This window comes from Oncorhynchus tshawytscha, linkage group LG27, assembly GCF_018296145.1.
Source record: "Oncorhynchus tshawytscha isolate Ot180627B linkage group LG27, Otsh_v2.0, whole genome shotgun sequence".
NCBI lineage: Eukaryota > Metazoa > Chordata > Actinopteri > Salmoniformes > Salmonidae > Oncorhynchus > Oncorhynchus tshawytscha.
Window position 1 is genome coordinate 7,593,154 of NC_056455.1, and position 14,083 is coordinate 7,607,236.

The 14,083-nt window shown below is 45.3% G+C and overlaps 1 protein-coding gene across 2 annotated transcripts in view; it reads right to left on the minus strand.

Annotated features, from left to right (window-relative positions):
- Positions 1-491: 491 nt before the first annotated feature.
- LOC112225722 (C-type mannose receptor 2) overlaps positions 492-14,083 on the minus strand; it is a 43,842-nt gene continuing 30,250 nt past the window's right edge. The window contains exons 16-29 of one of the 2 annotated variants that reach the window (XM_042307251.1): positions 12,402-12,434; positions 12,119-12,285; positions 11,589-11,757; positions 11,343-11,485; positions 10,982-11,096; positions 10,415-10,581; positions 10,090-10,198; positions 9,630-9,868; positions 9,244-9,409; positions 8,930-9,076; positions 3,456-3,575; positions 2,906-3,085; positions 2,714-2,737; positions 492-2,581 (exon numbers count right to left, since the gene is read on the minus strand). In XM_042307251.1, coding sequence (XP_042163185.1) covers positions 2,361-2,581; positions 2,714-2,737; positions 2,906-3,085; positions 3,456-3,575; positions 8,930-9,076; positions 9,244-9,409; positions 9,630-9,868; positions 10,090-10,198; positions 10,415-10,581; positions 10,982-11,096; positions 11,343-11,485; positions 11,589-11,757; positions 12,119-12,285; positions 12,402-12,434 — 2,000 coding nt within the window. In that variant the 3' untranslated portion in view covers positions 492-2,360. Of the gene's footprint in view, positions 2,582-2,713; positions 2,738-2,905; positions 3,086-3,455; positions 3,576-8,929; positions 9,080-9,243; positions 9,410-9,629; positions 9,869-10,089; positions 10,199-10,414; positions 10,582-10,981; positions 11,097-11,342; positions 11,486-11,588; positions 11,758-12,118; positions 12,286-12,401; positions 12,435-14,083 lie in introns of both variants that reach the window. The other variant, XM_042307250.1, reaches the window with a different exon arrangement.

The following is a 14,083-nucleotide window of genomic DNA, read 5'->3' on the forward strand; positions in this document are numbered from 1 at the left end:
CTGATGTTGCTTACAGTTACAGTTTGGTACTCAGTAGTGAGTGTTGCAACAGACGATTTCTACACCCTACGCGCTTCAGCACTCTGCGGTCCCATTCTGTGAGCTTGTGTGGCCTACCACTTCGCGGCTGAGCCGTTGTTGCTCCTAAACGTTTCCACTTCCCAATAACAGCACTTACAGTTGACCGGAGCAGCTCTAGCAGGGAAGAAATTTGACGAAAGGTGGCATCAAAGTCACTGAGATCTTCAGAAACAGCCTTCTACTGCTAATGTTTGTCTATGGAGATTACATGGCTGTGTGCTTGATTTAATACACCGGTCAGCAACGGGTGTGGCTGAAATAGCCCAATCCAATCATTTGAATGGGTGTCCACATACTTTGTCTATATAGGGTATGTTTTCCATGGCTGCAGGTCAGTGTGTAATCGTACCACCAACACAGACATTAACATGGGAAACCTAACCATCCATACCAGTCATGAGACTAACACAGACGTTCACATACTTTACACCATATTACCCATCCAAAAGTCAAAGGAAGGAAATAACACAAAAACAATTGAAAAGTACCTTAGTAATAACGCATAAACAAAGGAGTGAATGCACTGTCCTTTGCTTAAAGTAACTGTCTAGAGGTCTCCTGAGTGGCACAGTGGTCTAAGACACTGCATTGCAGTGCTTGATGTGCCACGACAGGCCCAGGTTCAATACCAGCCTGTGTCACAACTGTCCATGTCCTGGAGTTCCACAGAGCGGCGCACAATTGGCCCAACGTTGTCCGGGGAGGGTTTGGCCGGGGGGCTTTATTTGAGTCATTGTGCTCTTGTGGCAGGCTGGGTGCCCGCATGCTGTAATTAGTTGGAGAGTGCAGCTGGCGGGTGGGTGTTGAGAAGTGTGGTTTGGCAGGTCATCTTTTGGAGGATGCATGACTTGACCGTCGCTCCTCCTGAGACCGTTGGGGAGATGCAGCGATGAGACAAGATCAACAAAAACAAAAGTAACTGTCTAGTGAAAATCTCACTTTTTTTCTTCTGTTAACCCATAACCAAGTAATGTTGTTGACTTATCCTATACTCGTATTTGTGGTCAAAGCATGAATTTGAGAAAAAATACTTCAAAAACCCCACCTCAAACCTGTATCTCAAACAGACTGTTTAAAAAACGCTTGCTACTTCCTCATAGAAGATGATTTCATCCTCCTAAGGAGGATGTGCTGGCGGTCAGCGGTCTACTCGCATGAATATTTTTAATGACCGATATACTCCCACACCATTCTGTTGTTGGGGTACGCCCACACCATTCTAACACAGAAAAGCTGCTTTTTAACATTTTTAAGGAAAACTATTTCACTCATATTGTAATTAATTATAGGTCTTATTTCATAGAAATCTGGAAACACTGGACAGTTACTTTAAGTAATAAATGTTGGCTCTTCTCATGATGGTGGTAGAAAGTGCTAAAACAAACCCTCTAAAACCCTCTAGAATGTTACATACTGAAATATAATGGGTGTCATACCCTTATCGACCCCATCACACTGTACCAAGACAACAAAAGACGGTATCAGTCTGTATCAACGTCAAATTTCTCTCTCTCTCTCTCTCCTACTGTATGTGCAGTTGTGGTGAACAGGCCAGGGACTCGTTAAAATCACTCTAAAATCGCCACTCTAAAAATCACTGTCCTCTTCTCTTCCACACTGAAGTAAGTATTGCTTTCCAACCAGCCTTTGCTGACGTGTCAGTCAGAACAGAAGGGGGGGGAGGGAAGGGGTCGGGCAACAACAAAAGCTTCACGACAACAACCAGAATTAGAAGGAGGATTCGCTACAGATTCACTACAGCTGCACTGGACAAAAAAACACACAAACAAACCAAAAGGAAATATACAAAGCAAACCTGAAGTTAACCTCAGGTAAATACTGTCATGGTGTCCATGGTAATTGTGTTGATATTTGGATGATACTGAGTCTCCTGACAAGGGAAGGACTGGTGCAAAGCCTTAGTCTATGGCTTTTGGCATCTGCCTTTTTGACTTAGGGACCAAAAACAGGAAGTGTTTGAAATGAAATGTGAAACTGACATCAGAAACATTATTGCTATACTACTAAGAAAAGCAGTTCATATTGTAATTTGCATATTATTAACCCCTTTGGAGAATGACTGTTTAAATGGAATTTGATTGGCATCTGCTGCGCTCGACACAGCACAGACCTTCAGCATCTTCAGCATCTTTTCAAACAGAACGGGGACATAAAATGTAGAAGCAGAATGCGTATCAGTCAGACAGTGGGTCAGTCAGTATTAGGTACTCCCAGGTGTCTCCTGCCCTGGGGGGAGGGGCCAGGCCTGGTTGGCTGTGCTACTCCGGCTGTTCGTTGAGCTCCATGTCAGACACCAGGATGTTCTTCTCGGCCTGTTCGGAGGGGTTGGAGTTGGTGCGGCTGTAGCGCGCCCCCTCGTAAGATCCACGGGAGCCTGCCTGGCGCCGGCGGTACAGGTAGATCACGCCTGCGATGAGGATCACCAACGCCAGGCCCGTCACCATGATCACAATCAGAGTGGGCAGGTGGTCCTCTTCAGCTGAGACAGACAGGGAGGGAGGGGGAGAGAGAGAAGGAGAGAAAGAGAGAGAGCGATTAGCATTACAGATTTAAACAAATCTAACATTTGATGACTTGAACAATCAACATGGGATATCCTATCCATACTTACAGACTACCGCCAAAGCCTCAGCACCTGCAACGGAAAAGATAACATTTGAGTTGTGTTGTCAGTTCAGAGATTGCTGTTTGCAGATATAAATGAAGCACAGTAAGTCGTTATACAGCTTTGCTATCACTGTGTACACGTATGGCGTTGTCCATAGTGTTATTTGTCTGTGCTACAGGGTGAGGCCTTCCTTACTGCGTGGCCGTTTGCAGATGACTCCGTGTGTGTGGTTCTTGCAGGAGCCTGGTTTCCAAAGGCCTGTGTTGCTCTGGATCCAGAAGCAGGCGTTGGGAAACAGCGTGCTCAAGTTGGTGCTCTGCACCTCCCAGTTAGTGAACTTCACCTCCGCACTCTCAGACCACATCAGACTGCCCCCTGCAGGACAACACCAGGAACAACACACACACACACACAAACACACACACACACACACACACATACATACACAAACACACACACACACACACATACATACACAAACACACACACACACGCTTGTCTGAAGAATATCTTGAAATATCCCTGGAGAACCCTATCACTGCTAATTTAGACTTATTGACGTGTACAAATCATGTATGTAATATATGAATGAGTATATGGATAGCATATGTCACTCTGATAAATGACTCTTCTTACAGTACCCATTAGATTATATGACCTTGCAGTATATGATATTTACATGTTTTTAACAGTTGGAACCATCTGTGTATACTTTTCACTGTGTACATCCTGAGGAGTTCCTTACCTTTGGAGTTAAAGGTCATACCCAGCCAGGCTCCGTGGGCCTGCTCCTGGTAGCCCTGGATGTGCTCCCACACAAAGCCATTCTCTGTTTCATCCAGGACCGACAGCAGCTGGCCACCCACTGGAGGGGAGAGAGGGGGGTATAGAGAGAGAGAGAGCGAGAAGATCAGATAACCATATTGAGATAATTAAATGCGGTCAGAGAGGAGTTGACAGACAGAGGGAGGTGTGAAACAAGGAAAGAGAGGGATGATAAGGAAAATGAAAGTGGGAAATCATGAGATAATAAATCGAGTGCATTTCAATTACAGCTCAATGAATCACTGCTAATTTACCCTTATTGACATATTTGGTCATTGACGTCAGTGCTGAGCGCTGAAAGCTCTCTCCATGACTACAGCGATTGAGTGGAAAGAGCTGTAATGTACTCTGTGATCTTTTAGTGTCACAATGTGCATGTAAAGTGTCACATATAGAGACTGTTTGTAGTTATTATGGATCCCCATTATCTATATATAGAGACGGTATTTGGATTTATTATGGATCCCCATTAGCTACATATAGAGACGGTTTGTATTTGGATTTATTATGGATCACCATTGGCGGCTGCCAAGGAAGCAGCTATTCTTCCTGGGGTCCGGCAAAATTAAGGCAGTTATACAATTTAAAAAAACATTACAATACATTCATAACAGATTTCACAACACACTAAGTGTGTGCCCTCAGGCCCCTTCTCCACAACCACATATCTACAACACAAAATCCATGTGTATGTGTGTGTGTGTATAGTGCGCATGTTATCATCTGAGTGTATGCATGTGCCTGTGCCTATGTTTGTGTTGCTTCACAGTCCCCGCTGTTCCGTGAGGTGTATTTTTTATGTGTTTTTTAAAATCTGATTCTACTGCTTGCATCAGTTACCTGATGTGGAATAGAGTTCCATGTAGTCATGGCTCTATGAAGTACTCTGCGCCTCCCATAGTCTGTTCTGTGAAGAGTGTGAAGAGACCTCTGGTGGTATGTCTTGTGGGGTGTGCATGTGTGTCTCAGGGCTCCCGAGTGACGCAGCGGTCTAAGGCACTGCATCTCATTGCTAGAGGCGTCACTACAGACCTTGGTTCGATTCCAGGCTCTATCACAACTGGCCGGGATTGGGAGTCCCATAGGGCGGCGCACAATTGGCCCAGCGTCATCCAGGTTAGGGTTTGGCCTGGGTAGGCTGTCATTGTAAATAAGAATTTGTCTAGTTACCTAGTTAAATAAAGATGAAGTAAAATAAAAGGTCTGAGCTGTGTGCTAGTCGTTTAAACAGTCAACTCTGGACTCTAGGTCACCAGGCTGCTCGTTAGGGCGCACACCTGTCACCAGCGTTACGCGCATAATGACACTCACCTGGACTCCATCACCTCCTTGATAACCTGCCCTTTATATGTCACTCTCTTTGGTTTCTTCCCCAGTCGTCATTGTTGCTGTTTCATGTCGGTGCGCTGTTTGTGTTTCTTGTTTTGTTAATTAATTAATTAAATGTATTCACTCCCTGAACTTGCTTTATGACTCTCAGCGGACATTGTTACAGAATGACGACTCAACAAAGGGAAGCATCAAGGAGTGTTTTACCTGCCTCAGCCGGTTTGTAGGCTCCCATGCCTCAGCGTGTTCGATAGCCTCCCCTGCCTAAGCTGGGTGAACAGGTTCCTGTACCTCAACCGAGGCAACCGGGAGGTCTCAGCCGGTTCCTCAGGTTTCTGTGCTGAGCTGGAGGCGACTTGTCCGCTCCGGAATCCCCGGGATCATCCCTTCCATTGGCATCCTGCGGTTGGAGCCGAACGTGCCGGGGCGGGGGTACTGTTACGTATGCTCTCTCTCCAGCGCTCTAGGTCGTCATGCTCCCGTGCCTCAGCCAGATTGTCAGGTCCCGCGCCTTAGCAGAGGTGACCGTTCCGCTCCTGATCCCCGGGATTGTCATCTTGGTCGGCGTCCTGCGGCTGGCGCAGCGCGTCGGGGAGGGGGTCCTGTCACGTGTGCTCCCCCTCTGGCCTCTAGGTCACCAGGCTGCTCGTTAGGGCGCACACCTGTCACCAGCGTTACGAGCATAATGACACTCACCTGGACTCCATCACCTCCTTGATAACCTGCCCTTTATATGTCACTCTCTTTGGTTTCTTCCCCAGTCGTCATTGTTGCTGTTTCATGTCGGTGCGCTGTTTGTGTTTCTTGTTTTGTTAATTAATTAAATGTATTCACTCCCTGAACTTGCTTCCTGACTCTCCACGCATATCGTTACGTTTCAACATGTCAATACCTCTCTCAAATGCAAGTAGTGATGAAGTCAATCTCTCCTCCACTTTGCGCCAGGAGAGATTGACATGCATATCCAAGGACCAGTTGTGCTGCCCTGTTCTGAGCCAATTGCAATTTTCCTAAGTCCCTCTTTGCGGCACCTGACCACATGACTGAACAGTAGTCAACGTGCGACAAAACTAGAGTCTGTAGGACCTGCCTTGTTGATAGTGCTGTTAAGGTAGAGCAACGGTTTATTATTGACAGACTTCTCCAAATCGTAGCTACTGTTGTAAAAAATATGTTTTGACCATGACAGTTTGTGTGTAGTAGTTTAGTCACCTCAACTTGCAATTTCCACATGATTTATTACACGTTTTAGTTGAGGTTTAGAGTTTAGTGAATGATCTGTCCCAAATACAGTGCTTATGGTTATTTAAATATTTAGGACTAACTTATTCCTTCCCACCCATTCTGAAACTAATTGCAGCTCTTAAGTGTTGCAGTCATTTCAGCCGCTGTAGTAGCTGACGTGTATAGTGTTGAGTCATCCGTATACAAACACACACACTGGCTTTACTTAAAGCCAGTGGCATGTTGTTAGTAAAGACTGAAAAAGGGGGCCTAGACAGCTGCCCTGGGGAATTCCTGATTCTACTTGGATTATGTGGGAGAGGCTTCCATTAAATAACACCCCCTGTGTTCTGTTAGACAGGTAACTCTTTATCCACATTATAGCAGGGGATGTAAAACCATAACACATACGTTTTTCCAGCAGCAGACTATGATCAATCATGTCAAAAGCCGCACTGAAGTCTAACAAAACAGCCCCCACAATCTTTTCATCATCAGTAATTTGTGTAAGTGCTGTGCTTGTTGAATGTCCTTTCCTATAAGTGTGCTGAAAGTCTGTTGTCAGTTTGTTTACTGTAAAATAGCATTGTATCTTGTCAAACACAATTTTTTTCCATGAGTTTACTAAGGGTTGGTAACAGGCTGATTGGTCGGCTATTTGAGCCAGTAAAGGGGGCTTTGCTATTCTTAGGTATCGGAATGACTTTTGCTTCCCTCCAGGCCTGAGGGCACACACTTTCTAGTAGGCTTAAATTGAAGATATGGCAAATGGGGGTGGCAATAACATCCACTATTATCCTCAGTAATTTTCCATCCAAGTTGTCAGACCCTGGCGGTGTGTCATTGTTGATAGACAACAATAATTTTTTCACCTCTTCCACACTCACTTTTCAGAATTCAAAATTACAATTCTTGTCTTTCATAATTTGGTCAGATATACTTGGATGTGTAGTGTCAGTGTTTGTTGCTGGCATGTCATGCCTAAATTTGCTAATCTTGACAATTAAAAAAATCATTAAAGTAGTTGGCAATATCAGTCCGTTTTGTGAGGAATGAGCCATCTGATTCAATAAATGATGGAGCTGAGTTTGCCCTTTTTCCCAAAATTTCATTGAAGGTGCTCCAAAGCAATTTACTATAATTCGTTATGTCATTTATCTTTGTTTCATAGTGTAGTTTCTTCTTTTTATTCAGTTTAGTCACATGATTTCTCAATTTGCAGTACGTTTGCCAATCGGTTGTGCAGCCAGACTTATTTGCCATTCATTTAGCCTCATCCTTCTTCAACCATACAATTTTTCAAATCCTCATCAATCCACGGGGATTTAACCGTTTTTACAGTCGTTTTCTTAATGGGTGCATGCTTATTAGTAACTGGGATAAGCAATTTCATAAATGTATCAAGTGCAGCGTCTGTTTGCTCTTCATTACACACCATGGACCAACAAATATTCTTTACATCAACAACACAAGAATCACTACAAAAGTTATTGTATGACCTCTTATACACTATATTAGGCCCGGACTTTGGGACTTTGGTTTTCCTAGATATGGCTACTATATTGTGATCACTACATCCAATGGATTTGAATACTACTTTCAAGCACATTTCTGCAGCATTAGTAAAGATGTGATCAATACATGTTGATGATTTCATTCTACCCTGGTAGGTTGACTGATAACCTGAACCTGGTTACAGTTTTAAGCTTTTTCTTGAGTGGGCAGTCAAGAAGCCAGTCAATATTTAAATCACCCAGAAAATATACCTCTGTTGATATCACATACATTATCAAGCATTTCAGCCATTATCCAGATACTGACTATTGGCAGTTAGTGGTCTATAGCAGCTTCCCACAAGAATGGTCTTTAGGTGAGGCAGATGGACCTATTACTTCAACAGTATTCAACATTATGTCCTCTCTAATCTTTACAGGAATGTGGCTCTGAAAATAAGCAGCAATCCAGAGCAGGGACAGAAGGTTGCAGGGGTCAACTTCGAAATCATAGGGGAAGGAGTAGGAGTAGGCACAGCGGCTGCAGACACAGGTACCCCCAGTGACCAAGGTGCAGGAAGTTCAGACTCTAGGGCAGATAAACTATTTGTTGTTTTTAATCCGCTCCGGGCCTCTCGTTGGGAGTGTAGACTGGTTTACGGGAGGCCGCTGTCTTTGGTTCCACGGCTCGAGACATGCGACCATCGTTTATTGCCATGCTCCTCTTGCTGTGCTTCTTCGACTCCGCTATCAGAAGGGGGAGGGGAGGCAGGAGATGGCTCCCCTGGTGAAGAACTCCTGGCAACACCGGCCAGTCGGATAACGACAAACGACAAGGCGGAGATGCATCCAACAAGGCCGAACGCCGTCCAGCCACCGGCAAGGTAAACATTCCGTTTTCTCTAGTTCTTTACGTAGGCTGGCGACCTGCATAATCAAGGAAGCCACCTCAAGCCTATAATCCTCAGCAGCTCCTACAGGGCTGGCACCGTTCATTCACTTCTCCGGACAAAAGGGCCCCAATGGAAAACTAATCTGGGACTAACTCTGATAGCTTGATGGCTAGCAGCTTTCAGGCAGACTTTAACCTGTCAGTTAAGCGGGATTTCAAGACAAGAAATAGTGGTCCTTGCTGCTAAAGTCGAACCACGTCACGGAATCCACTGTTGTGCGTCCAAAATGGCATCCTATTCTCTATAGGGCTCTGGTCAAAAGTAGTGTACTACATACGGAAAAGGGTGCCATTTGGGACACACTCAATGTGCATGTATAGAGACTAAGGAGTGTCTGGTTGACTAAGGGCGTATCTAGACTGTGTGATTGGCAGTTGACAGAGTGTCCTCCTTACCCTTCCTGCAGGAGGAGTGGGCGTCGGTCTGCAGCCGGAGGCTCTGCAGGTTGAAGGAGTAGCAGTGGTTCCTGAAAGGCACCCAGGCCCAGTCGCCCAGAGAGTGAGGGCACTGTCCTGGGAAACTCCACTTGTGCACCAAAGCCTCTTCTGGTGTGTGTGGGGGGGGGGAGAGAGAGAGACAGAGAGAGAGAGAGAGAGAGAGAGAGAGAGGAGGACAGGGCTTACACACTATATACACACATGTTCATGTACTGTATTAGGGCACACACACAAACATGCACACACACACGGATGCACACACACACACACACCTGTATTCATCTGACAGATGACAGCATCCAGTTTAGCATCACAGGGGGTCATAGTCCACTGCCCCACCGTGGTCATGTGACCACATCCAGACAGTGTATTAGGCTCCCCATCCCGCCAGGCAGTGTAAATCAGGTCCTCCTCGCCCAACCAGCTGAAGTGCCGTCCCTGAGTGTGGAACAGAGGAGGAGTTAATCCTAAATCGTATCTCATTGGTCAATCTAGTTAAATCAATCTTTGAAGATCTGATTATATCAATGTAATATTGATTTGTAGTGATACAATTATCTCACCCTACATGTTACCATGTTGTTGTATCAAAACAAACCAATTAAGCATCTCATAGATGTGCATTACTGCTCCCAGCTTGTCATGACCAGGGCCTCACCCCATAGTTGTAAAGGCCTATCCATGCTGGGAGGTGTAGGCTGTTCATCAGCAGGGTGAGGTAAGCCTGTTGGTAGGGGTCTCTCACTGAAGCCAACGTCCCGTTCAAAGACTCGCACACATGCAGCGCCCCCATCCAGTCCAGACGCTTCTTCACTATGCGGTACGACACCCCACCCAGGTCCAGGGCTCCGGACAGGGAGGAGGGCAGGAGGGCAGCGCCAGGGGGCAGAGCTGGGTCTAAGGAGACAAAGTTAAATCAGTATATAAAGGAAACTGTTTCTGCTGACTGATATAAACACAACTGTTTAATATATCAGGTATGTTTTTCAGTAGGTACAGTACTATGTAATAGATTCCCACAGGAATGCTTGTCTGTTACATAATTCACTGGTTAGTTATGTTATGCACTGTTGAATTGCGAGTGGCTGTGCCGTTTGGAGTTGTGACATGTCCTGTACCTTGTTTCTTCTGGCAGATGTAGCCATGTTTCTCCATCTCACAGGCCCGGGATGCCCACATGCCAGTATTTTTAGCTGGGTTCCCATGGATCATCACCACACAGTTCCCCTGTCAGGTGACAATGACGAACAATGGACATGACAAAGACTGAACCCACGGACCAAATATGCATCCCAAATGGCACCATATTACATATATAGTGAACTACTTTTGACTAGTACCCTGGTTCTGAAGTAGTGCACTATGCGGGGAATAGGGTGCCATTTGGGATGCCACCAAAGACTGGATTAATACAGAAAAAGATTAGACCAGGGTGGTATGTACCGGACTCTTGTTGTGGAGTGGTCCACTGTTGTCCAGGGGTTCTCCAGAGGCCCAGTTGGTGTAGCTGAGGAGTCCAGGACGAGCCCATTGGAAGTGGCCTTTAGAGTCAGACGTGAGCCCCACCCACAGGTCAAAACTCACATTGGACAGCAGAGTGGTGACAAAGGCTGTGGGAGACAGCATACATGATGTTATTCAGTGCTTCCCAAACTTTTTTGCCCCTCTTTCATCATTGGGGACCTGGGACAAGTTACAAAAAGCTCTAAGGTCTGCAATGACTGACATGACAAGAGCAAAACTGCTGATGCACTTCCCAATTTCGAAACTTTCAAGAGTAAGTTGAAAGCCCGACTGAGTTCCTCAAAAGCATGTTTTCGTGTATCTCCCCCTACCTCTCCGCCCCCCCCCTCTGCCGACAGCCCGACAGTTTGGGAACCACTGATGTTACTGGATGGTGTATGTGTGTGTTTGCCCTTGTGTGGGTATGTGAAACCGTGCGTGTGTTTGTTTGCTTGTGTGTGCGTTCGTGTGTGAGTGCGTGCGTGTGTCAGTTGAGTATAAAACTACCTTGCTCCACGTGATTGGGCACCACAGCCAAGGCTCCTCCCTGTGACTCACACATGAGCCTGGCTCCTGACCATGTGGCCCTCCGGCTCTCCTCATGACCAAACACCTTATAACACTACACACACACACAGGAAGGTCAGAGGTCAGGTCAGGAAGGACCATCATGCTCTCACACGTAACATAACCCAAGAGAAACCAGTACCTCGGGTGAGAGGTCTGTTTGAGATCTAACGTGAGATCTGATAACAACTGAGAGGCTAAAACGGAAGAGCAAATCAAAACATAACACCGTAATGTCACATTCATATAACTGTCACATCTTTATCAGCACAGTAGAAACTACATAACCCAGGAGCCCTACCTTGTGTAGGAAGGGGCCCCAGCCATCAGGGCAGCCCGCGGGGGGCAGGGGGGTGGAGGGTGTGGGTGGGATAGTGCCTGTGACATTCACTCTCTTACAGATGTAGGGCAAGTCTGAGTGGCATTTCTGATCTGCCCACTCCGCTGTAGAACGTTTTAGAATTAAATATTAAATATGGTATAAAAAAAAACACACACAAAATATGCTATTTACGGGACAAACATTACAGCATCCCACAACCCTCACCTTTGCTGACTGACATGTGGACACACTTGCGGTCGCGGCTGAGTGGGTGTGGCCTGCTGAGAGCCCAGGACACATAGTTGAGCACAGAGTGGTCTGACCAGTGGAAACGGCCATCGTTCTCATACGTATGAAGCCCCACCCACCAGTGGTCCCCCTCTACCTTGGTCATCTGTAGGTGAGAAAACACACGCGACCTCTAGCCATACACACTTGACCTCCAGTGACATGTACAGTACATGTACAGTACAGCAAAGACTATTGGCTTGTATAAAACAACACGTGGTGGCTGGTACCTTTTGTAGAGTTATGAAAGTGCCCACGTGGATGTTTCATTTCTGTCACGTTCTTCATGAACATGAAGTAGCTATAAAAGGGTTATAACTTTTTTTTTACGAAGGTTTATAAAGGTTATGTAGCGCACCTTGTGCACTATGTCAACCAGGAAGGCCTCCTTCTCAGCAGTGGATGTGTTACTTTATGAAGGGTGATAAAGTTGTTGTAATGTTTTCATTAAAGCTTGTGTGTGGTACCTTGTGCAGTGTGTTGGCAAGGAAAACCTCCTCCGCAGAAGAGTGGATGGAAGCCAGAGAAGCACCGAACCAGGAGCAGATCCTCTGGGCTTGGTCCCACGTAGACCGGTGGTCGAAGAACTTATACTCTGCCTCCTGGAAGCCCACCCACTCACTGGCAGTGGGGGCTGGGGGGGGTGAAGAGAAATAGGAGAAAGAAAAGAGAAGTTGGTGCTAGTGGGTTATGACAGAAGACTATAAAAAATAACAGAGACAATGAGAGGAGTGTGGTTTTTAAACTGACCTTCAGTGGGGTTTGGATCCTTATCAACATTTCCTGAAAACACAAAACAAAAAGTGGTCTGAATTCATAATTCAGAACAAATGCATAACACTAGTGCTGAGTGATGTGTTTCTTGAGGTCGTTTCGGTTTCGGGTAGATTATTAATAAATAATTACTGTTTTCGATTTCAGTTTCGGTCATTTTTTAAAAGATTAAATGCATTATCAAATCATGAATGACATTACAAATATTTTTGAGTGTTTTAATGGAAATTCCAAAACCATAAATTGTGAACATTCAATTGCCAAAACGTTGAAAATATTCCATTGTCTTGTCAGGTCCACATTGGGTAGACGTCAATAGAAAAGTAGGAAATGACTATGAAATAATATAATATTTCAGGTGTGTACGGTGCATTCAGAAAGTATTCAGACCCCTTCACTTTATCCACATTTTGTTACATTACAGCCTTATTCTAAAATAGATTAAATACATGTGTTTCCTCATCAATCTAAAAAACAATAGCCCATAATGACAAAACGAAGCAGGTTTTAAGAAATACAGAAATATCTTATTTACATAAGTATTCAGACTCTTTGCTATGAGACTCGAAATTGAGCTCAGGTGCATCCTGTTTCCATTGATCATCCTTGAGATGTTTCTACAACTTGATTGGAGTCCACCTGTGGTAAATTCAATTGTTTGGACATGATTTGTAAAGGCACCCGCCTGTCTATATAAGGTCCCACAGTTGACAGTGCATGTCAGAGCAAAAACCAAGCCATGAGGTCGAAGGAATTGTCCATATTTTGGGCTTATTTTGGACCGAGGGTGAAACCTCTCGCTTTGCCTCTTCTTCTCTGATCCTGTCTTTGTCCGAGTCAGAAAAAACTGCCGCAGTGGATTATGTTCATTGTGGTTAATTACCACGTTTTTTTTTGTGTTGAACTAGGTTGAATATGTGACTCTGTGATGTTATACTTGTGCTATTGTATCTAACCAATTCCCATGGTGCATGTTTGTGCTTTTCTGTAAACTATTGCCTGTGTTCATGCGAGTCACTCTAATGCCTGTGTTCATGCGAGTCACTCTAATGCCTGTGTTCATGCGAGTCACTCTAATGCCTGTGTTCATGCCTGTGAGTCACTCTAATGCCTGTGTTCATGCGAGTCACTCTAATGCCTGTGTTCATGCGAGTCACTCTAATGCCTGTGTTCATGCGAGTCACTCTAATGCCTGTGTTCATGCGAGTCACTCTAATGCCTGTGTTCATGCGAGTCACTCTAATGCCTGTGTTCATGCGAGTCACTCTAATGCCTGTGTTCATGCGAGTCACTCTAATGCCTGTGTTCATGCGAGTCACTCTAATGCCTGTGTTCATGCGAGTCACTCTAATGCCTGTGTTCATGCGAGTCACTCTAATGCCTGTGTTCATGCGAGTCACTCTAATGCCTTGTTCATGCGAGTCACTCTAATGCCTGTGTTCATGCGAGTCACTCTAATGCCTGTGTTCATGCGAGTCACTCTAATGCCTGTGTTCATGCGAGTCACTCTAATGCCTGTGTTCATGCGAGTCACTCTAATGCCTGTGTTCATGCGAGTCACTCTAATGCCTGTGTTCATGCGAGTCACTCTAATGCCTGTGTTCATGCGAGTCACTCTAATGCCTGTGTTCATGCGAGTCACTCTAATGCCTGTGTTC